This window comes from Coffea eugenioides, chromosome 3 (assembly GCF_003713205.1).
Source record: "Coffea eugenioides isolate CCC68of chromosome 3, Ceug_1.0, whole genome shotgun sequence".
Classification (NCBI taxonomy): domain Eukaryota; kingdom Viridiplantae; phylum Streptophyta; class Magnoliopsida; order Gentianales; family Rubiaceae; genus Coffea; species Coffea eugenioides.
Window position 1 is genome coordinate 20,933,546 of NC_040037.1, and position 25,689 is coordinate 20,959,234.

General features: G+C 36.5%; 3 protein-coding genes across 3 annotated transcripts; 1 reads left to right on the plus strand and 2 right to left on the minus strand.

Annotated features, from left to right (window-relative positions):
• Positions 1 to 6,072: 6,072 nt before the first annotated feature.
• LOC113766289 (receptor kinase-like protein Xa21) lies at positions 6,073 to 6,471 on the minus strand. Its single transcript, XM_027310499.1, has one exon. The coding sequence runs from the start codon at positions 6,469 to 6,471 to the stop codon at positions 6,073 to 6,075; it is 399 nt and encodes a 132-aa protein (XP_027166300.1).
• A 1,608-nt stretch (positions 6,472 to 8,079) lies between these two features.
• LOC113766290 (probable LRR receptor-like serine/threonine-protein kinase At3g47570) lies at positions 8,080 to 10,665 on the minus strand. Its single transcript, XM_027310500.1, has 4 exons — positions 9,954 to 10,665; positions 9,574 to 9,903; positions 8,748 to 9,158; positions 8,080 to 8,660 (listed from the first exon to the last, which is right to left on the minus strand). The coding sequence occupies exons 1-4, from the start codon at positions 10,663 to 10,665 to the stop codon at positions 8,080 to 8,082; spliced, it is 2,034 nt and encodes a 677-aa protein (XP_027166301.1).
• Positions 10,666 to 18,354: 7,689 nt separating this feature from the next.
• LOC113766291 lies at positions 18,355 to 19,739 on the plus strand. The gene is made up of 4 exons (XM_027310501.1): positions 18,355 to 18,757; positions 18,839 to 18,936; positions 19,000 to 19,058; positions 19,118 to 19,739. The coding sequence occupies exons 1-4, from the start codon at positions 18,355 to 18,357 to the stop codon at positions 19,737 to 19,739; spliced, it is 1,182 nt and encodes a 393-aa protein (XP_027166302.1).
• Positions 19,740 to 25,689: the final 5,950 nt, after the last annotated feature.

Genomic DNA, 25,689 nt, shown 5'->3' on the forward strand with positions numbered 1-25,689 from the left:
AATAATAATTCCGTTTATTAACTGATAAATAAGTGATAACTGCCAAACAAGTTATGACAGTCAATTTCTCCTTTCTGTATTGATAATTAAGGTATGATCGTTAACCACCACTCTAATCAAGAAATAACTCTAGGTACGATTTAGAGTTCAACTTTTCAATTACTTTAAGAATTAGAAAAGCTCTATTCTAACAAAATAATATACTATGGGGGTTGCTTTAAATTAGCCCATATGTTTCCTTGATATAAATCCAATCATGTCAGTTACCATTATTTTAAAGCAATTAAACAATAATGGATTTAAATGTTTTAATTGGTTCTATGTTATTAGATTAATTAAACAATGGGTCTTAACTATTCAAATAATATAATAACCATAAGAAATTAAATCAGGGAACATACGAATCCCAGTAAATGAAAAAAATATAATCAATTCAATATCATAGTTTTAGTTGAATTAAATCCTCTGTTGTTCCTTAACTAGAACGAAAAGTTTGGCCCATCTTCTTGTGAGAAAGAAAAAGTCGATAATGATGTTCCCCTTTTTTTCCCCAAGCAAAAGATACGAACCAATTGTTTCTTGCTTGGAGATTATTAATCCCCCAAAAGAGCCAGCCGTCCTATCTTCCTAACAAATTTCCTATTTTTTGGCTATTACAATAAGGAATACTTCCTACTGGAAGAAGGGAATCCTCAAAAGATAAATGTTGATCTTGATCCCTATCTTTTGATGTTTACAAAACAAATGGATGATACTAATATCTCTTCAAGATATACTTTCAGTTATGAAGTTATTTGATTCCATGAACAAGTGCAATTGAAAGAAGACAAAGGTTGCTGAAAGCTGTCGGACGCTCAAAAAAACTGCATCGAACGCCCGGCAACCATTGAGTATCTTCGGACACAGAAAACCAGCCTATCGGACGTCCTAAGGAATTGAAGAAAAATTCTCAGTTTTACATCATACCTTCGGACGCAGAAAACCAGCCTATCGGACGTCCGATAGAATTGAAGAAAATTTTTCAAACTCACTGCCTGCTGTCGAACGCAAGCATCGGACGTCCGACAGTATCGGACACATGCATCGGACGTCCGACACTCCAACGGCTAGTTGACTCTTCAGCTACTTTCTACCCGTTGGAAGCACTAATGAGGCACTTTTTTGATCCTATATGAATAGTGGTTGGTCAGATACTTAAAACAACTTTTGCACACTGAAGATACAAAAGATCTAGAGTGATTTTAGTGAGAAAATACTCATCAAAGAAGATTTGTAGTCTTAGTTGTGTGAGGTTCATTGTAAGTTTTTCATTTGTGAGTGAATCTTTCATGAGTGTAGCTCTGTGAGGGTTGTCCTGAGGGATAGTAAAACGTCCTGGCTTGACCGAGTGGTGTTCGGGGCAAGGAGGAGGTGAACCTTCCTTTGTACGCAAGAGTGATTGTAATTTATCAATTTGAAGAAGCTTATTTGAATTAATCTACAAGTTCAAGAGGAGCTGTGTAGTTAATTGGTTTGCAATTCGTTCCCTTTTATTTACTTATTATTATATTGCGATCTTTTAATTGCTTATCGATTGGCTTTTCGATTGGTTGTCTTCGATCCTTGCAATCGGTATCAGAGCTTGGTCTCCTAGAGATTAAGCTCAATCGGCTTGGGAGTAAAAATGACAACCAATAATGCCATGTTTTTTGAAGGACATTCTGTCATTAGACCACCTATGTTTAATGGGTCAAATTATGTGAATTGGAAAGAAAGAATGATTATCTTTTTGCAGTCTATTGATATTGAATTGTGGTTTATTATTAGTGAAAGTCCATATGATACCTCTCTTATAGATGAAAATACTCTCAGATCTAGACAAAAAATGAGAAGTGAACTGACTGCTGTGGATAGAATTCATCTCACCTTAAATGCAAAAGCCATGAATGTGTTATATTGTGCCTTAGATTCAAATGAATCTGCTAGAGTCAAAGGCTGCAAGTCAGCCAAGGAAATTTGGGATAAATTGAGAGAATTTCATGAAGGTAGTGAGAATGTTAGAGAACAAAAGAAGTCTATTCTGGTTACAAAATATGAATCCTTCAAGATGCAACCTCATGAAAACATTGATGAGATGTATTGTAGATTTAATGATCTCATTAAGGATTTGGAGGTGCTGGAAAAGGAATACTCTCTAGGTGAGAAAAATAGAAAAATTCTGAATGCCTTATCGAAGGATTGGGAGAGTAAAGCGACTGCTATTGAGGAAGCTAAAAATCTAAATATCTTGCCCATTGAATCTCTTATTAACTCTCTAATTTCTTATGAGCTGAAACTCAAGTTCAAGGTGCAGGAGGAAGAAGGTACAAATGTGAGAAAGAGTATTGCTCTAAAAGCTTCACAAGATGGGATGATACAGCCTCCGTGAGTGAAGATGACAGGGAAGGTGATGATAGTGATATTGCACTCATCACACGAGGCTTCAAAAGAATACTCAACAAGAGGAGATTCAGAAAAGGTGGACCTAGCAACTCCTTCCCGAATCAATCCAACAACTTGAGAAACAAAGGAAAGCTAGAGTTCAACAAAAAGCAAATTGATAAGTGCTTTGAATGCGGCCAACCTGGACACTACGCAAGTGAGTGCCCAATGAAGAAGAGGAAAGGTGAAAGAAAATCCAGATTCAATAACTTCCAGTTCACATGGAATGAATGCAACTCTGATGGTGAAATTGAAGAGGAAGAAGAATCTGCTCAATTGGTTTTCATGGCCATTGGAGATGATGAGGTAACATCTTCTAACTCTCAATTTGAAAGTGATGATGAAACTGAAGATGATCTTGAATCTTTTATTATAAAATTGCATGATAGTTTGAAAGAATCTTGTGTTAAAAATAAGGAATTGAAACACAAAATTAGTTTTCTTCTTCAGGACAATACACGCATTTTTCAAGAAAACAAGAAACTGAAAACTGAAAATGATTTCTTGAAAAAGAATGAGATTGATTTATAAAATAAACTTGATAGAAAAACAAGGTTTTGTGACATACTAAAAAATGAACAAAATTGTTTGAAAAGAAGAATGAATGATCTTGGCCAGTGGCTTCAACATCAGAAACAGAATTACCTTCAAAGGAATGATAAAAAGTCTCACTTTAGCACTCATCAGAACAAGTTAAATTATCATGCAAATGATTTTACCATCCATAGGAGATGTCAAGTCAGTTTTGTTAAATCTGTTCATTTGAATGATCCATCAGCTATGTGCAGCTTTTGTTGTCAATTCGGTCACATGAATAGCAACTGTTATGTTAAGAAAAACATGAGAAATGGTATGAGATGCATGTGGATAGTTAGACATGATGCTAACTCTAACAAGTAGGAGATATTGGTAAGATTGATGTGATTCTTGTTCATACTATTTTTTTTCTCTTTTGATATTTCTGATACTTTGAACTGAGTTTTCGCTGATATTTTTTGTATATTACTGAATCTGTATGATGTCTAAAAGGGAAAGAAAAGAACTATTCTAATATAATGATGATTTGCTTTGTTAAACTCTCTGTGATATGTTGGTACTCCTTTTGATATCAATTCTCTGTGATATGATAGTTATTGCTGTCATTTCTCTGTTTTTACTTGAAATACTGGATTCTTTGTTATTGTTGTTGGATTATGGTAGCTGATTTTTACTCTCATCTTATGATGACAAAAAGGGGGAGAAATGGATGCAATGAGTAAAGGGGAGTTATTCTGAGATTATGAGTTTGGCTCTTGAAAGTTTTGGATGCAATGATTGAGGGGGAGCTTATACTTATTTTTGTTTCTTTCCATCCATTGTTTTGTCATCATCAAAAAGGGGGAGAATGTTGATCTTGATCCCTATCTTTTGATTTTTACAAAACAAATGGATGATACTAATATCTCTTCATACTTTCAGTTATGAAGTTATTTGATTCCATGAACAAGTGCAATTGAAAGAAGACAAAGGTTGCTGAAAGCTGTCGGACGCTCAAAAAAACTGCATCGGACGCCCGACAACCATTGAGTATCTTCGGACGCAGAAAACCAGCCTATCGGACGTCCTAAGGAATTGAAGAAAAATTCTCAGTTTTACATCATACCTTCGGACGCAGAAAACCAGCCTATCGGACGTCTGATAGAATTGAAGAAAATTTTCAAACTCACTGCCTGCTGTCGGACGCAAGCATCGGACGTCCGAAAGTATCGGACACATGCATCGGACGTCCGACACTCCAACGGCTAGTTGACTCTTCAGCTACTTTCTATCCGTTGGAAGCACTAATGAGGCACTTTCTTGATCCTATATAAATAGTGGTTGGTCAGATACTTAAAACAACTTTTGCACACTGAAGATACAAAAGATCTAGAGTGATTTTAGTGAGAAAATACTTATCAAAGAAGATTTGTAGTCTTAGTTGTGTGAGATTCATTGTAAGCTTTTCATTTGTGAGTGAATCTTTTATGAGTGTAGCTCTGTGAGGGTTGTCCTGAGGGATAGTAAAACGTCCTGGCTTGACCGAGTGGTGTTCGGGGCAAGGAGGAGGTGAACCTTCCTTTGTACGCAAGAGTGATTGTAATTTATCAATTTGAAGAAGCTTATTTGAATTAATCTACAAGCTCAAGAGGAGCTGTGTAGTTAATTGGTTTGCAATTCTTTCCCTTTTATTTACTTATTATTATATTGCGATCTTTTAATTGCTTATCGATTGGTTTTTCGATTGGTTGTCTTCGATCCTTACAGATAACATAAACAAAATGGTTCCTAATAAGAATTGGAAACTAATGTCTTGAAAGAAAATCCACATTCACACTTCAACTAAAGAATCCCAACTGCTTTAGGAACTTATAAATAATTTAAATATAAAAATTAACAACATTTCTACATGTTCATTCAAATTAATTTTAAAAAAATTAATGTATTTTAAATATCAAATTATTTAAAAATTTGTTTACATACTTTCACTATAATATGATAGTATACATCAAATAATGTATCTCATATCCAAAATTTGGTAGATATTCTCTTTTATAAATATTCTTTTAGATAATTTAAATTTTTATAATGACCATAAACCTAGAATTATATATTCATACTTAATTAAGTAGAAAAACATCCACTAATCCATTTTTCTTCATTAATAAATATTCAATTTTCAATAATATTGGTAAATGTATCGGTATAATAGTTAATTTTCTTTTTTACACTAAGTTAATTCAAAATTAAGAAGAGATGATGAACAATTTGAATACTAATCAATGATATGATGGTGAAAGGAAATAATTTATGGGCTATGTAAGATTTCAATAATTGTGATTTAAAAAGGTGTTACTATATTTTTATATAATAATTTGGTAGAAAACAGATATCATTAAGATAAGATTGATTATTTTTTAAAGTAATTTTAACATTAAAGATAATTTTAAACATATAATATAATCATTGTAATAATTTGATAGAAAAAAAAATATCGTTACAATAAGATTAGTGTTTTAAATATATCATAGGCATCCGATCATCTGGCAATGCTGCAGGGTAATTTTCGTACAATTGATTCCCGCCTTCTGTCCCTTGATGTCGTTCTCATCGTATATGGTAGCAAAATCAACATTCAAAGAAGGGAATGCTTAATAGAAGCAAGAGTATGCCTTGTAATAAAATACAGTTTATTGTATAATGTACACATTATAGAAACATAAGATCCAAACATGATAATGATGTTCAATCAGAATTCCGTGAATTGGCTGCCTTTCAACTAAAAAGCCAAAGGTCTCCTTTTCAACTCATCAGACTGGCAACTTCAGCTCCGAGATTCAGACCAACAAACAAACAGCTGCAAATCAAGGTTTTATGCTTTAGTACCTGAAAGAAGACATCCTTTTCCACGCTACTGATCACAACACATAACTTTTGTTTTGTTTTGTTTTTTCTTTTTGCTAAAATAGATTCTGAATAAAAGAATGAGTTAGCTTATAAGACTATATCAAGAATGAAATTGCTTATCTAAAATATAGAGGAAATGAACATCCAACTTTGTGAAGCGTATTAAATTCTTGTATGCACCTGTGGCAATTAAGCTTCAAGATTTTTTGGATATGCACTGACACCAAGAAAAACATCCTTAATATGATGTAATTTTCCGACAACTTCATTCATGTGCATCCGATCATTTGGCGATTTTTCTGAGCATTTGAGCCCGATTTTCACCAGGGAAATAACACACTCCATCTCTCTTCCACCATCAATTTTATCCCCTCCAGGATCCATTCTTTTGTTTTCATCTCCTGCTTTAGAAAGCAGCAAGGGGTCCACGATCTCATAAACTTGTCCAAGCAAGGCCCTATTAACATAATTATGCAGATCCAGTTCATCCACGAACATATCATCTATTGACCTCTTCCTTGTAATCATCTCTAGCAAAAGAATTCCATATCCATAGACATCCCCCAGAGTTGATGCCGCAACACCCATTCCGTACTCTGTATTTTTGTTTTTAGATATATTATTGTTACATTGTACAAGAAAATAGGGAAAATTATCTAAGGGACTGAAACCGAATCAATTGTTAGATTCGGGTAAATTTAAACATAGCCACTAAGTACTGGTTCGTAAATGAGACTTAATTGAAATTGTTAAAAGTGAATCGCTACAAGCTTGGGTCAATTGCTTATTGTTCCCTAAAATCGTTTTATCAATAAGTTACTCCTTAAAACTAACTTTTAATATACAGGGTATATCATCCAAGAACTTGAGAAAAAGTCAATTATAATTTTTGTAAACTAAGGGCACGAATTTATTTGCTATTTCTCATCCTTTTTTTTTTGCTTGCTTTTTTTTTTTTCGTCTCCATAGTGGACATGCCACTATTTTATTGCTGCTTGTTTCAATAATATGTATATTTTTCTTGTTCGGAAAAATTTTATATTCATTGATAGCGTATACACAAGTGGGGTTAATACATGTAACATATGCAAAACATAATGTTCAATTTCAAATTGTAATTAGTTTTTATATATCCAACCTCACTTACATATACATTGCCAATGTATAGAAATTTTATCCTTCTTGTTTTACCCTATTGTTAGTTAATATTAGTTTCAATTAGCATTTTAAAGTATTGAATAAAAATTGTTGCATTAATGTGGTTTGTTACTTCAAAATGTACTTTAACATAAAAGCTCTATGTATATTTTCTGTGTTATCCCATAGAAAAATGAGATAAACAGATCATAGAACTTGGGAGAAAGAGTTTTAAATTTTTCTCTTTTTAAATCTCTGAAGAAGAATCTTAAGGAACACAATAGAATTATCAAAAAAAAAAAAAAGAGGATGCAACTGTACAGCTAATTCCATGTGAATATATTTGTTAACCTATACTTTGTAAGTTCGATTATTCATGCAAATTATGCAATCATCGAATGATATAATAAATCAAGGGTTGAGAATTAGAAATAAAAAATGAAATATATATATATATATATTAAAAATCAAAGAATGAGTTAAAAGCGATTTTCAAAAGTTATTCCAAAATATGCTTAACGAGATGAGTGGAGAGAAAGTGCAACATGACAAAATTGAGAAGGAAAATAATAAAATAAAGAGAATCATTGATTATATCTCCCAAAGTTCTTAACTCCAATAAAGAATGAGTTAAAGAGCCAAATAATAATACTATGTTTTTTTATTTCTAAACCCTAAGGATACGGGACAGGGACGGTCATCAGGTGGATCATTCCTGAGCTGTTTACTGTCAAGATTTGGCCAAAAAAATATACGGTCTAGATCACTTGTTGTACCTCATTTTTAACAACGTGTGTAGGGTCTATAAAAATTTATTCTAGAGTTACACGTTGTGCAAACAAAATTACGTCGTGTGCAAACAAAGTTACGCGCTGTGTAAAATGTACATAATTGCCAAGAACGGTTGCAGGTACAATTGAAGTGACATCTTGACCATAAAAATAATTACCACTCAGAGGATCTGCGTAACCGATTGATCCTTTTATAGCAATAGTACTGCCGGTTCCCAGCTCGGAGGATCTGTTGATGGGTTTCGGGAGAAGCCTTGCCAATCCAAAATCACCCACGTGGGTGAAGAATGTTACTTGGTTTTAGATCACAATGAACAATCTCTGCGTCGTAGTGGTCGTGAAGATATTGCAATGCTGAAGCCACATCAATTGCAATATTTAGCTTCTGAATAAGATTAAGACTTCTGCAGCTTGTTGCTTGATCAGTTGTCTCTGGATGCAGCCATAGGTCCAGATTTCCATTTTCCATAAACTCGTAGACTAGAGCTTTGAATTCATCCCCCTTGGAATCAATATTGGAGCAATGACTCACGATAGAGATGAGGTTTGTATGGCGAATGTTTCTCAATGTTTTGCACTCAGCCTTAAAACTTTTGGAAGCCCCATTCTTCTGAAGATCAAGAACGACTTTGACTGCTACGAGCTTATTGCCAAGTTTTTCTAGAATGCCTTTGTAGACGGCTCCAAAATTTCCTGAACCAATTAAGTTTTCTGGAGAAAATCCTGAAGTTGCACGAAGAAGTTCATGGTAAGAAAGTCGTAAGAGCTCATCGATTCTTGTGGGCATGCTAGAGAATCTGGCCACTAGTCTTCTTTCTCTTATTCGATATACCAAGAGATATAACAACACTGCACCAAGAACCAGAAACGTTGCCGGTAAAACAATGGACGGCAATATGATAACCTTCAGCTTTCCTCTATTTTCCCCTTAATCACTGGGCAATGTGGGAACTCCAATTCCGGAATGCCTCCACAGAGTTTGTTGTTGCCAATCAATGATATTTGACTTGCATTGCTGAAAATCCGTGTTTGGTACCTCTCCCTCGATGTCGTTGTAGGAAAGGTTTAAGTACCTCAAATATTGAAGCTTCTCAAGTTCCTTTGGTATTGATCTAGTCAAGTTATTACTTGAAAGGTCTAATTGCTGGATGCTCTTCAAAGAAGCCAAATTTGGTGGAATTGTTCCTTGGAAAAAATTGGATTGCATATAAAGATTCTCCAGATTTGTACAATCAGCAAGAGATATGGGTATACCTCCAGCAAGTTGGTTTTGGGAAACATCTAGATCCACCAAATGTATAAGCTTTCCTACTTCACGAGGCAGAAAACCACTAAACGAATCTTCACCTAACATCAAATGCATCAGTGATGAATGCGTCTCCAGAAAATGTGGTGAAATAATTCCAGTGAAGTTGTTTTGATATATACCCAGAACTTGCAAATTTTGACAGTTCATAAAAACATTATCAAATATATTTCCCCCTTCAAACTGGTTAAATGAAAACTCCAGACGGTATAGAGCTGTGGCGTTACATAGGGTAGAGACTATCTCTCCTGAAAACTCATTTTGGGCTAGACTCAGAAGTTGCAAATCTTGTAATTTGCCAAAATCTCTTGGAATGTGGCCAGAGAGAGTTTGCTTGCATATATAAATTGACAAGATTTCCAAACCCTTCCGGAATAATTCCTGACTGTTGATTTCCCCCCATGTACAATTTAGTGAGCTGATTTGAGAGATTGGCCATGACTTTTGGAAACTTACCTTCAAAATTATTGCCACTCAAGGAAAGAGATGTTAGATTACTGCAGTTGGTCAATGATGCAACAAAATCCAAGTCCCCGGTAGAATTATTGCCGAAGAGATTAATAGAAAAATTTATTATTTGAAGGTTTGTCAGATCTCCTAAATTAGCTGGAACTTGGCCTTGAAAGTTATTTCTGGAAAGATCAAGTGTTACAAGCCCAGAAGCATTGGTGATTGAAGCTGGAAGGTTTCCATAGAACTTGTTTTCCCCAACAGCTAATACTACCAGATTTGGTAGGGTGAAACCTATGTCGGTTGGGAGATTACCATGAAAGAAATTGGCGGCTACTGAAAATAAAAAATGGCTGCATTATTAAAGATAGAGGCAGGGATTATACCGGACAGTTTATTTCCTCCAAGTCTTAATATGGCAAGCTTTTTTAAGAGCCCCATCTCCTTGGGCAAATATCCGCCCAGATTGTTGAAGCTGAGCACGACTGTGATCAGTGATGGTAAGTTCCCAATGGAGGAGGTAATCTCTCCTGTCAAATTGTTGGAATAAATATTAAGAAGTTCAAGCTTCTTCAAATTGCTCAGCTGATTAATCGGAATTTTCCCTTCTAGCCTGTTGCTCATTAGGCTAATTGCAGTCATCTCTGAGCAATAGCTCAGGTTTGCTGGGATTTTTCCACTGAGTGCTTTTCCTGACAAGTTCAAGACTCTTAGCCTGAAGAGGTGACCGAATTCTTGGGGAATCTCACCACGGAATTGATTCTCCTCAAGATGGATGAACCTCATGAAGCTTAGATTTCCAACATGAGGTGATATAGTTCCAGACAAGTGCTTATCCCTTAGAGTCAAGGCCATGACCCTCTGATGTCGAGTACTACATGTGACTCCTTCCCACTCGCAATGGTGTTGTGAATGGTTCCAGGAATTCAGCACTTCAAACGGGTCGTCGTATATCTGATTCTTGAATTCAAGCAGAGCAAGACAATCAGTCTCATTTTGAAAGTGTTTAGAAGCTGAAAGATGGCTTACTGACAAATTGATGGCAAATAAGAGTATGAAAGAAAGGTTTGCTAATGTGGATTGGCGAAATCCCCACATGGTATTTGGAATTTCAATGAGCTATGAAGCCAAAAATGAATTAATTTGGAACAAACTGATGATTGAATGATAAAAGTTTCTGTGGATTGGGAAACATGTTTGAGCTATTACAGATTCTTCTTGTTGTGCATTACAATTACAAGGCCAAGCAACTGGAAGAACTTAATTTTATTGGTACAATTGCGATAAAAATTAGCTGAACTTCGTTGTCAAAACTTAATGCAGAAAATGGTCAGTGAGCTTCCACCAATTTTGCATTTAGGCGAATGCAGAAATGACCCGAGTCCTACTACTAATACTTTTCAAAACGTGAAAGAGAACTTGTGAAGGAGATCAGAAACAATTAAGTCAAAGTCTTAAGGGCCACTTGTTGAGGTATTTGCTTGCGAATCCCCAGTATTCTATAGCTACAAGATGGCTCAGCTAACAAATCCCTAGTATTTTGTCAATACAAGTTGGCTCAATTGATAAGAATGGATCACTGCTTCACAAAAGATAGTGTATTTGAATCCCGCTGTCAATGTGAGGTCGGTGTTGGTGGATGATCTGTAAGAACCTTTGTAAGCTATTTGTGGTTCCGGAGGCATGCTCTGACCGGCAGTGATACCCAGAGCCGAAGCCAAAGCCGAATCCATCCAAAAAAAATTTTACCCAAAAAAATAAAAAGATTCCCTGGTATTCTGCTATTTAATATGATGTATCAGAGATGACCAATAATCTTCCCAGTTGGCACACGACAAAAATTAAATTTAACAGAAGATGGATAGTAAACATCAATCCTGAGATTTTACAAAACTAGCATTGTCTAAATAGTACCACAAATTTAGTTACAACTTACGCTCATCTGCTAAATTGTACATGAATGTTTGTTGCGTGACATTCAACTACTTTTCATTATTTTACGAAGTCTTAGAATCTAGCCTTTGCGCTCCATTAGTTTGAGCACGAATCCAGTAGATAAATAAATGTGAAATGTCATCATTATTAAAATTGATAAAAAAAAACTTAATCTTCTCTCTTTTGGGATTTTTGGTGAGAACTTTTTATCACTTAAAATTTTTAGCTGAATTTTTTTCTCACATTGAATTTTTTACATGAGAGTGAGAGTTTCTTGTATTTTTAAGCTTTGTCTTGAGATTTGTAATTGATATATACTAGATCTACCATATGCACATGCATAGATCTTCTAACTATACAAATGTGTATATTGTATTGTCAGAAATTTCAGAGTATTATATTATCCTCTGTTATTTTTTTAGTATTAAAGAAAATCCCTTCTATTGTGTTGGACATGTGAATATATGTTATGACCCACGGCCATGATCATCATCATCAAGTCACGATTGATCAAGTTTTAGTTGGAGCATTTGGAGTACTTCATTTGCACTAATGATTATTGGTAATTACTAGACAGTTACTGCCAAGCTAGCAGTAGTAGTTAGGAGAAGGAATAATTGACAGGTGTCGAGTCTGTACAATAATAATTACCTACTCTAGACAAATAGAAATTTTATATATAGCGGTGAGTATGGTCGAATCCATAGGGATTAGGGAAAATTTGTTTCCTTTCAAGTTAAGAAAATTTATGGGGATTTTGGAAATTAATAGAATTAAAAGAAAGTAATATATCCAAGCAACAAAAATGAGAGAAATAAGTAATGGTAAAAGTTCTAGCTTAAGGATACACTTCAAAAATGGTTCAGGCAACTGATCATTGATTCAAATATAATTTCAACATTCATTAGTAAACAGGTTTTTACTTGTTGATATGATATGACAATCAGTTCCTCCGTACTGTTTCGATAGTCAAGGTACGACTATTGATTATTTTCCTAATTTAGAAATAACCCTAAGTACGACCGTAGGATTTAATTCCTCAATTGTATTAGAAATTAGAGAAACCCTGTTCTAATTAAGAAACACGCTACGAGGGTTTATTTAAATTAGATTGTACGTTCCCCCGACACAAACCCAATTATGCCGGTTGCTACTGGGATTAGAATAGTCAAATAATTACGGATTCAACTACTCCAATTAGCTACTAGATTATGTGGATAATTAAATATTACGCACCTATTCAATCACACATAATAATCATAACCTATAAAGCAGAAAACTTACAAATACCAATAAATAGAGGAAATAAATAAAATCAATTAGATCTCACAATGATAGCTGAACCAAATCCTCAGTTGTCTCTTGACTAGAGATGCAAAATTAGTTCTCCATTAATGGAGAACGAGCCATTCCAAAAGAAAAATCCGTTGGAAGCTTACAACTTTTGTTCTTCTAATTGTTTTAAAAGAAAAGGAACAGCCCGATTTCTTCAAAACAATTTCTTTCTTTTTCCTCAATCTCCTATGTGAAACTTGCTTGATTCATTGGTTTCCTAATACCAATCAAACTACTAAAAGATTCCATTACAAATCAGTTTCCTCAAGTTCTCCCACGGCTCAAGACTAACGCGGAATGTAAAAGTAGGAAAACTTCCAGCCGCTGTCAATTTTTGGAATTTGACTTGGATTGGGAAACTACCCAATATCAATCGCGACTTTCCAGCTTTGAGCAATGAGCTTAGGCGCGCCCACGTGCAATCATTAGATGTTTTTTTCACTAGAAAATCTTCATTTAAGCATTTTTCATTCCCACTCCTGAAATAAGTGCAAAATACCAAATGAAAGTAGAATCTATCAAATAAGAAGATATTTGGCAGAAATAAAAGGACAATTATAAACACTTATACCAATTAATTGCACCCTATCAACTCCCCCATACCTAAATTATGCTTGCCCTCAAGCATAATCAAGCTCAGAAGTACAATCAAGAAGTCGAGCAATTTGTAGCAACCCATATAAGCACAAATAGCCTATTGTCCTAACAACTTCGTTGGAATCAAAACATGCCAAACTTAACAATCCTCACAAGGGATTTAGTACATGCACTCAGCACTCAAAACGTACAAGGTGAAATTTGATCTCACAAAATGGCACAATGGAGTGACATTACCATAAGCTTGTTAATATATCATATCTCTACCACTAAAAGTTAATTTAAATGCAAAAATCAAAGGGACTTTTATTAGGATGCAACGGGGCTCGAGTGAAGGGTAGGATATAAAGGTAAATTAGGGTATATAACTGTTAAAAGAATGTCCAAAAATTTATGACAAGGAGTTATTCCCAACTCAAACTCCCAAGGCATGAGAACACTTTCTACCCATTTAGCAAGTGCAATCATCTTTAACAATTGCCATTACTACTTTACAACATTTAAGAATAAGAGCATTGAACGGCATGCCTCTTCTTTTCTAGATTTATATATATATATATACATATACATATATATCAGATTTTTCTTTTCATTTTTTTCCTCTATTTTTTTCGCAATTCTTAGCATGCACAACACTTGGAGCAACTCCACTCGCTAATTCACTTCAATACCTTGAGGCAATATAAAAATTTTCACACCTTGAAATTTAGACATCCATTCAACACAAGGCTCAAGAGAAAGTTTAAAAAGCTAGTCTTGGGGTAGTGATTGCAGCTATTCATCAAAGAAAAAGGTTAAACGCTCAAAAAGCGCTCACTAATGGTAACGAATAAAGGTAAGTTTTTGGGAAAGTCAAACATGGTTTAATCCTAGGTGCCCTCATCATTTTAATGCATCTAATTCAACAAAAATTGTGATCTCAACATGCATAATAAAACAAGGTCTAAAATGACAAAACGATGGCGTGAACCACTCAACAAACGAAAATAGATCAGTTATAGATGACATGCTCATTAACAGCCTCAGAAAGCTTACAAGTGGTTAAAAATTGTCAATTTTAGCACATTCATCATCCAATTCCATTATCAAAAGAAATAGGAATTTTAACTAGTATCAAATTACTACTCAAGATTGCATCTTGATTGCATACTACATCATAGCCAAATAACAACCTACTAGCAGCAAAAAAAAAAAATAACAACAATGCCAAGCATACTAGCAACTTTATCCCCTCCCCCACACCTATTAATGACATTGTCCTCAATGGAAGAAAGTAGTGCCAAAAGTATAAAAAAAAAAAAAAGGACAAGCGGACGACGGTACTTCCCTGAAGGTAGAGGAGGGGTCGACATCTACGGCTCGGGAGGAAATGGCGCCTGGAAGCCCACTTGGTGGAAGAATGTTGCCAAATTCTGGGCCATGCAGGATACCTGGCGCTCGACCCACTCCATTCGAGAATCCACCTGATGTAACTGGAAGCGGAGATCTGATGAATGCCTCTCTTCAGAAGATGATGGTGGTGGTGCAGAAGTGGAAGGACCAGAGGCATCAGTTGAAGTACCGCCAGTCTGAGAGGCGGTAGCTTTTGAGAATCCACCTGATGTAACTGGAAGTGGAGATCTGATGAATGCCTCTCTTCAGAAGATGATGGTGGTGGTGCAGAAGTGGAAGGACTAGGGGCATCAATAGAAGTACCGCCAGTCTGAGAGGTAGTAGCTTTTGAAGCTGTCCGCTTCGGTAGAAGCTGGATCGGCCCTAGAGAGGTGAACTGGAAAACACCGTTGATCTGCTGGACTAAACCCATTTTCTCCAGACAAATCAAATCTAGGGGTTCTATATTACAAGCCAAATGCAGATTATGATTATTCAAATCCAAACCAAGATTAGTGGCCAAATGAGTAATATGAATCCAAAATTAATGGTTTATTTTTCTTGCTCAAGACAGTCCGGAATTGAGAAGCAAACCAACAGCCCAAGTTAACTTTAATTTCAGTAACAATACACCAAATAAAAAAGAACTCTGGTTCAGATAAAATACCCGAATTGTCCTTCCTACCCGAGATGCTATAAGCCATGAAACGGTGAAGATAACGAAAAACAGGTTTTTTTAGGTATTAGGCTTTAGACTGACTAGGATCATAAAATTGAGTATCAACTGACAAATCCTTCCAGTAGCCAGTGTTACGGGAGAAAAAGAGTTCAGTGAATTTGCATGCGCTCGTCATATATTCAGAAGATTGAGAATATGGGACATCAATAAAGTCAAAAGCCAAATTGATTTCAGTAATGGACCGCCTGAATTCCTTACCCATTAATCGAAAACGAACCACATCAGGAGTCATTACAGAGAATACATCAGGTATATTGAATTCAAAAGTGGCATAAAATTCCCATATTAACTCATAAAAGCAAACAAAACAATTGAAGCCCAACCAATGGCAGCTATCATCCTAGTGACCTCATCCCTAATGTTCAAAATATCTAGTGTGGGGCCATGGATGAATTTACAAGGAATAATTTTTCTTGTACATGCAGCTGCATACCGTTCCTTATCGGCTGCCTTAGTGAAGGTCAAATGCCTGGCACAGTAGGCTGGTGAAGAGAGGTGAACCTCCTTGTTCTTCCCAAGGCGGGATCGGGGACCACTTGAAGCAGATGTTTGGGATGGTCCACTTAAAAGAATAGTGATAGTGAGACAATTGTGCATTTCATTTGATGGTATTTGGTCTCAATATTGGCCACTTATTATGCAAAGTAATGGGTTTCTACTCATAATTGATATTTGTGTCAGTTGTAGGCGATTGGTGTCAAAAGTGGTGAAAACAGGCCAATTTCCAGAAGACCATTCATTATGGAGCGTGCCCACGCAGAGACCGCAGAGTTACGTACAAAAAGAAGGATTGTGAGACTTATCCCTAGAAGCTCGCCACTATTTTTGGGAGATATGTTTTGGAGTTACGTGGGATTAGGAAACATCTTCAGAGAATATTTTGGCAACAAACCAAGGAAAAAAATAAGGAAAGGGATCCCCTATAGATACAAATACATATTTGGCAAAAGGTGGCGGCGGCGCAAAAACTTTAAATAGGACAGCAATAGACTAGTAGTTTGGATCTTTGTCTTTATCTTTTCCTTCGGATCGTGAGTTAGAGACTAGCGACTATCCTTTTTACTTTTTCATCAACTAAATTCGATTGAGTTCTTCTATTGCATCATCGTTATAAGGCAAGGCTAAGCTCCTTTATCTAGTTGAGGAATAATCAAGGCCCGGTGTACAGAAAATTGTGAGATCTTTTTAATTGTTCTGCGCTATTTTAAATTCTGCGTTAGTGGGTATTTAATTATTTTTTATTTTAATAGGCTATTATTGTTTGAATTTATTGGATTAATGTGGCCAGTTGTTCAATTGTCTGAACCGTATTCTGCCAATTAGGACGATGGTTCGTATCACTTGATTATCTTAAAATTTGTGACGAACGACACAATTTAATTGCCTCGCAAGTAATTTAATCTGTTTCGTAGGAATAGTTAATCTAGTTTGAATGAACTCGTATGTATGTTTGTTAGCTAGAATTGGGTCTCTCTAATTCCTAAAGTTGTGAATAGATTAAATCTTATGAGTGTCTCTGGGGTTATCTATTTTACAAGGGAGCAGTTAAGAGCGTCTCTGGACTACCATATAACTAAGGAGAGATTAGTAGTTAGGTGGTTGTTGAATTGCTAAAACCAATTTACTTACGAACATGTGAATTAATCTAGGTATCTGTGATCAATTGCGTGAGCCGGTGCCGAAATTATTTCCTTGACTAGATTGTATCAATTAATTGTTTATTATACCCTTTAGCTACTACACTATTTGCGAAGTGGAAATTCAATACCCCTTACATCTTTAATTTGTTCTTTATATCTCCTTTCCTAAAACCCTCCAAATTATCTGTGTAATAAATCTGCCAGTTCCATGAGAAGACAACCCTACTCACCACTATACTCATTTAGTTTTGAGAGTAGGTATTGATATAAATTTTTATTTTTGATAGTTTGACGGCCATCAAATTTTGGCACCGTTGCCGGGGACCCAGTGTTTGAAGTGATTTATTGCATAGGCTTTGTTTAGCCTATGTTTTATGTCTCGATCGTCCCATACAGGAAGACTCGAATTTGATCCAGAAATTGAGAAAATAGCAAGGAGGTTGACAAAGGAGACTAAGTTACAAAACAACAAGTTTCAGCGACACTACCCCCCAAATTTGAACAAAATTCTGACTTAAGTGATTTATTAGTTGAATTGGAAATAGACTTAACTGGACCCAATGAAACAATGGTAGCCCAAAGGATTTTGAGGGAACTCGCAACCCCGAATGTTAACCAACAGTCTCTGTGCATTACGCATCCTGACACTGAGGAGGCTTTTGAATTAAAATCGGGGTTGATTTATTTATTATCTATTTTTCATGGTGTTGCAGATAAGGACCCATACAAGCATTTGAAGGAATTTCATGTAGTGTACTCAACCATGAAATCTCAGGATGTTACGGAAGAACAAATCAACCTGCATGCTTTCCCTTTTTCCGTAACAGATAAGGGTAAGGACTGGTTATTCTACTTGCCATCGGGGTCCATCACTACTTGGGAAGGACTGAAACGGCAGTTCCTTGAGAAATTCTTCCCAACCTCTAGGGCCACCAACATCAGAAAGGAAATATGTGGAGTTAGGCAGGCCAATGGAGAAATTCTCTACAAATACTGGGAGCGATTCAAACAGCCGTGTGCTAGTTGCCCGCACCATCAGATTCCTGACCAATTGTTGATCCAGCATTTTTATGAGGGACTGCTACCTATGGATAGAGCATGGTAGATGCAGCTAGTGGCGGTGCTTTGGTAAATAAAACAACAGATGAAACCAAACGACTTATCTAGAACATGGCTGAGAACTCGCAACAGTTTGGAGTCAGATTTGAGGGAGTGACTCGAAGGGTCAACGAGGTTAATCATTCTGACCTTGCGAATAGATTAACTGAACTAACTGCCTTGATTCGTCAAATAACTAGAGGACAAGTACAGGCAACTAAAGCATGTGGAATATGTACTGCTCCTAAACACATGACCGATATGTGTCTGACCCTTCAAGAAGACCTCAACGAGCAAGCCAGCGCCATGAGAAGTTTGCCTGGACCACCCCAAAGGAGAAATGACCCGTATGCACCTACATACAATCTAGGGTGGGGGAACCACCCCAACTTTAGCAATGCTCCGAAACCCTCGGGTTTTCAACAACCATTCCAGCAGAGACCACCAGTACAGCAACCATTTGCGTCTAATTCAGGTATGTCCCTTGAAGGTATGATTAAATCGCTAGCTAATAGCACTTGTAAAATGCAGCTTGACTTGTAAAGATTTTAACAAGAGACTCGTACCAGCATTCGGAATTTGGAGACCCAAATGTCACAATTGGCGTCTTTAGTGAGCAATCTTGAGAATGGTAAAGGGAAGCTATCATCTCAGGTAATTCCCAATCCATAGGAGAATGCAAATGCAATGTTTTTACGAAGTGGCAAGGATATGCAGTTCTCAAGATCGGAAGCAACAAGAGCCGAAGATGAACAAGTGTCTTGGAGAAGGAAAAAGTAAGTCATCCGCCAGATTGTCATAAGACCTTTGATATTAACCCTTCTTTTCTTGGCAGGTTGGCTAAAACCAAGAAAGAAGAGTCAGAGAAGGAGATTTTGGATACCTTTAGGAAAGCGGAAATCAACATCCTTTTGCTTGATACGATTAGGCAGTTGTCAAAATATGCAAAGTTTTTGAGAGGGTTGTGTATAAACTGGAACAAGTTGAATTTTCACGACAAAGTAAAGGTGGGTAAGAATGTGTCAACAGTCCTTCAAAGAAAGTTGCCGCAAAAATGCAACGATCCAGGTATGTTCACGATACCATGCATCATAGGCCAGAAGAGGATAGACAGAGGTATGCTTGATCTAGGGGCATCTATTAACGTCAAGCCTTTGTCAATATTTAGGGCCTTAAACTTAGGACCTCTAAAAGATACAAGGGTAATAATTCAACTAGTCGATAGGTCAAATGTTTACCCTGAGGGTGTGGTTGAAGACGTCCTAGTGAAAGTTAATGAGTTTATCTTTCCTGCTGATTTCTATTTTGTTGACATGAATGACGATAACTCAGTTAATTCAACTGTACTCCTTATGGGTAGACCATTCATGAGTATGGCCAGGACCAAGATAGATATGCATGAAGTGACAGGTTGTCAAGCCTGTGCAATAATAATAACCTGCTCAAACAAAAGCTAATTCTGTAGATAGTGATAAGTAGAGTCGAATCCACAGGGACTGGAAGTAATTATTTCTTTTGAAATTCACAGTTACAAGGGGGTGTTTTTGTATAAACGATAACAACCAAAGGAGTTCAAATAAAAATAAATAGCTAACTAAGAATTAAATGACAATTTACTAAAATTAGATTAATAATAATTAAAGGTCTAGCCAAGAAATAATTCAACAATGGTTCACCTAATTGATCATCGATGCAAAGGCAATTTCAATTATTTATTAATAAATAGGTTATAACTGCCAAACAAGCGATGACAGTCAACCCCTCCTTACTGTATCGATGATTAAGGTACACCCGTTAATCACTACTCTAATTGAGAAATAATTCTAGGTACACCCGTAAAATTTAATTCTCCAATTGCTTTACGTATTAGAGGAGCCCTATTCTAACCAAATAACGCACTACCAGGGTTATTTTAGATTAGCTCACATATTCCCCTGACACAAACCCAATCATACCAGTTGTCACTATTTCAGAGCAATTAAACAATTATGGATTTAATGTCCTAATTGACAATAGATTATCCAATCAACTAATTATCCGAATCCAAAACAATCAATTAATTGAACAATCATAAGCACTGTAATTAGAGAATATGCGAATACTAATAAATAAAAGGAAAAGGTAAAATTAAATCGATCTCACAATTTTTAGGTAAACCAAACCTCCATTATTTCTTGACTAGAAAAGGGGATTTAGTTCATCCCTGACAAGAAGGACCCGCACAAAATTGCAACAATAGTTGCGGCCATTGTCTCTGTGATTGGCTAAATTCAATTCGGAGAAATCAAGAAAAAAGGCAAGCTACAGGAAGTAATTCAATGTCTTCACTTGGTCTTGACATGCGAATAATGGAACCACAAGAAGACGAAACGGAAAAGTCAAAAGCTAAACTACCAAGTCATCTGCTAGTTGTTTCCTATTTCTAATTTCTATCTAATGCCTCCTGTGCGGCGTCCCTTACAGAGGAAGAAAAAAAGAGAGCGTCCCCCTTGTTTCGTCCCTTTCCTCTTCAGCAATTACCACAATGGGAAAAGTTTCCCTTTTTTCAAAAATGCCCCTGGGATAAGCGCTGTTACTCGGACTCCTTTTCTGTCAAATTAGCACTTGTTATCATATTTTTGTTCTACTCCGTGAAATAAATATAAAATATCAAAAGTGGGTAGAATCTGACAATTAATCCACATCAGATCAAGTAATAGGGGAACTTAATAATAAAATAAATGATAAAATTGGAACCTATCAATTCCTCCCACACCTAAACCATACTTGTCCTCAAACATGAGAACAGCAAACAAGCACCAATATTTGACAATGGTTATTGCTCCATCTATCTTATTGTCAAGATACCAAGAAAAACATATATCAAATATCAGTGATCAAGATCCAAGAAACATCACCCCAGTTAGCTCTTAAGCCACAAACTCCTCCAATTTCAGGCTAACTAATCTAAGAAAAAGGAATGGTCACTCAGCGTTACTAGCAAATGGTCCAATTATTAACCAAAATCTCAACATTAAATTCACAAATCGGCAAGCTAAGTTTTTCACACACTAGCACAACCTTCACTTTTTATCACACTTTTCTATAGTTTTTTCTCTTTTTTTTAATAGGAACAAAAGACTTAGTCTCTAGCCATCGGAGCCTTTTGACGCGAGTTCCAACATTTGTCAGATGAAAAACCCCGGTTACTCAACTCCTATCTCTACGCGACCACATACTCATAGCAACTATTACCTTTTGACGCAAGAATCGACATTTTAAGTGAAGATCCCCGGTTACTCAGTAGTAACAACTAACGGAGTACAGTCAACTCTTATTTACAACCAGATAACACAATAACTCAAAATAGCATAAAGAAAATAGTAGCAGCTAGGCTCATTTTTCAAACATGGAGAACTAAAGTTAATAATTAGATCAATTCACATGAAAATGCCAACAATCATTTCCAATACCTAGAAAAGTTAACCAAAAATTAGAAGAACCAAACAATCACCGATATTCACCAAAGAGATGTTCTTGGACTCAACCTCATTAACTAGATACACTTTTATTACTAAATCTTGGCAATAGCACAATTAGAGTCAACAATCTAACATCAAACCTTGGTATTCACATGAGAACTAAACACTAAAAAGAAAGAAAGAGAATGAACGGAATATAGACAAATAACAAACTAAAAATAAAGAAAAAATATCTAAAAACTAAAAACTAGAAATACTAACATCACAGCTGTCCAATCCCCCTTACACCTAAATCCGACATTGTCCCCAATGGAGAGTAGAAAGCAAGTAAAGCGAAGAAGACAACGAAACTTCTCTGTCGAATGGCTAAGGGATAGGAGGGAACAGTGGAGTGAAACCGATGTAATGGAAGTACGTGGCCAAGTTTTGAGACATCTCAACTCAATTCAACCAGCAAATGCAAAACTCTGTCCACCCAAAATTTTAACAAATGTCCCTCCACTGGTGTTCGAATGGAGAATCAATGGTTGGCGCGACTGATGACAGTCGCGTTGCTACGGTGGTGGTCGGCATGCTGAGAAGGCGTAGCGGCGTTGGTTGATGGACTCTGGCTTGCTGGCAGAAACAACGGCGAGCCAGTGGCTAGCGTGAAGTGGCCGCACAAGTGGTGAGTAAGCAGAGGCGGCGGCGCGCTGGTGATGAGGAGAGGAGATGGCGGCGGACAAAGGGAAGAAGGGATCGAGGAAGAAGAAAGAAAGAAAAGCGGAAGAAAGGAAGAAAGGACAGAAAAAAAGAAAAAGGAAAGAAAGAAAGAAAAAAGTAAAAAAGAAATACGTTTTTTTTCCAACATTAAAAATTTGAAATTTGGAAATCCAAGCTACGCTTAAACGAAAAAAAAAAATTTCTTTTTGTTTTTTATTATTTTTTATTTTTTTAGTTTTTATTCTATATTATTATTAACAAAACTTATTTTTAAAATTAAAATTTAGAGATCAACAAATAATCGAAAATTGTTCTTGAGTTTTGAATACTTAACTTTCCCGCGAACATGACGTGGGCACGTCAAGAAGGTAAGAACCCTTCTAACCATGAGCTCTCCATACGATATGACGTGGACGCGTCATGAGGGTGAAAACCCTTCTGACCATGAGCTCTCCATACGACATGACGCAGGCACGTCATGTCAGAGAGATACCTATGAGTCATCAGAAATGAATATCGAATCCAGAAATCAGTCAAATTCAAGGAAAACATATTTAAACTATCAAACAAAACTGAATAAACAATTAAAAGAAATGGGTTGCCTCCCAATGAGTGAGCGCCTTTCTTTAATGTCTTTGGCTAGATGTTAAATACCACTTTTCAATTTGGATGTAATTCAATTTTTCTTGTAATCGATGACCCTCTTTCGGGATCCAAATAGCCATTGAGTGCAGTTTTCTTTCTTAATTTTCTATTCTTTTTCACTTTATAAATTGCTTTTATCCCCTGATACTTGTTCGCAACAATTTTGAATTTATCCCTACATGTAAACTCAAAAAATTCTTGCACAGAGGAATTAATAGCATGAATACCAAACACAGAGTGAAAGTTAACAGGATGTTCCATTGTATCAAAAATATTAAAATTGACTATTTCTCCATCAAATTTCATGGACAAAGTACCCTTATTAACATCAATTTTTGTCTATGCTGTACTCAAAAAAGGTCTACCTAGTAGCAAAGGTCTACCTAGTAGCAAAGGTGTGGGGTCAGGGAAATGATCATCATCCATGTCAACTACATAAAAGTCAATTGAAAATATCAAATCATTAATTTTGACCAACACATCCTCAACCAACCCATCAGGGTATGTATTGGTTCGGTCAGCTAACTGAATTATTATCCCAGTTTCTTTTAATTGATTTAGGTTCAGAGAAACATAAATAGATTTAGATATTACATTAATCGATACCCCTAAGTCCAGCATGACCTTCCTAATTAAAGTGTTGCGTATCCTACAGGGGATAGTGAACATACCTGAATCCTCACATTTCGGTGGGAGTTTCTTTTGTAGAACCGCTGACACATTCTCCCCCATGATAACTCTTTTATCTCCCCTTAGCCTTCTTCGATTGACGCATGTTGGCCTTGGTCCCTATCTTTTGATGTTTACAAAACAAATGGATGTTACTAATGTCTCTTAAAAGATCTATTCAGTTATGAAGCAAATTAGTTCCAAAGATCAAGTACAATTGAAAGATGACAAAGTATGCTGAAGCTGTCGGACGCTCAAGAAGTCAGGATCGGACGTCCGATAATCATTGCACAACTTCGGACGCATGTTTCGGACGTCCGATAGGATCCTTCGAAGTCGACGAAACCATCGGACGTTGAATATGTCTCCATCGGACGTCCGAAGGAATTGAAGAAAATCTCTTAAACTCTCTGCCTGCTGTCGGACGCACAAAACAGGGCTACCGGACGTCCGACAGTATCGGACGCTAGCATCGAACGTCCGACACTCCAACGGCTAGTTGACTCTTCAGCTACTTTCTATCCGTTAGAAGCTTTAATGAGGCTCTTTCTTGGTCCTATATAAATAGTGGTTGGTCAGATACTTCAAACAATTTTGGCACACTGAAGATACAAAAGATCTAGAGAGATTTTAGTGAGAAAATACTCTTCAAAAAAGATTTGTAATCTTAGTGGTGTGAGGTTCATTGTAAGATTTTCATTTGTGAGTGAATACTTCATGAGTATAGCTCTGTGAGGGTTGTCCTGAGGGATAGTAAAACGTCCTGGCTTGACCGAGGGAGTTCGGGGCAAGGAGGAGGTGAACCTTCCTTTGTACACAAGAGTGATTGTAATTCATCAATTTGAAATAGCTTGTTTGAAGCTCAAGAGGAGTTGGGTAGTTAATTGGTTTGCAATTCTTTCCTTTTACTTATTGTTACATTTATGATCTTTGCATTGTTTATCTCCTTCACTTGGTTGTTTCCGATCCTTACAACGCACAAATCTCTCAAAAATTTTTCATACTTTGGCACTTGTTTGATTGCGTCTAATAAGGGAATATTGATCTCTATCTTACGAAACACCTCTAGGATCTTTTTTTCCTTGTCCTACTTCTTCAATTTCTCCAACTTGCTAGGAAATGGAGGAGGAATAATTTTAACATCTATGATCGGGTTAGGGAGTACCACTGAATTTTTGCTGCTTGTGCTCTCTGCCTCAAGCTCTTTCTCAATCTTCTCTTCGCCCTTGTCCTTTGGAGTCACGAGTTCAAATCACTGAATTTCCTTCCTGCTCCTTAAGGTCATTGCGCTTACATTTTTCAGGTTCAATTCAGGTTGAGATGGCAATTTTTTATAAACTTGAGATTCTAAGCGGTTGATTGCCACTACTTTATAGACGGACTTGAGTTTGAATGAGGTGGTGGCAGGCAAGGTTGGTACTGCTATTGGTACCCTTGCTGCCTATTTGGTGTAAAATTCGACTGCCTATTTTCTCCATAATTGAAGTTAGGATGATCTCTCCAACCCAGATTGTACGTATTTGAGTATGAGTCTTATAGCTGTCTTGGCGCGGGCGCGTGACCAGCCATATTCACTTGCTTCACACTTTCTTCTTGGATCATTGGGCACATCTCTGTAGAATGACCCATAACAGTGCAAATCCCACACACCTTAGCCTGAGATGCATTTCCTACAGCCAATTGCCTAACAAACAATGTTAACTCAATCAACTGCTATTAGATAAAAGATGTCTCTACCTCATTTACCTTGCATGTTGGGACATCCTCTCTTGTTCCAAACTGTAGCGAATTTTCAGTCATTCCCTCAATTAGTTCCCACGCTGCTCAAGGGGTCTTGTTCACCAGTGCCCCTCCACTCGCAACATCAATTATACTACTGTCTCTGAAAAGTAGCCCCTCGTAAAAATATTTTATGAGCAACTGCTCATTT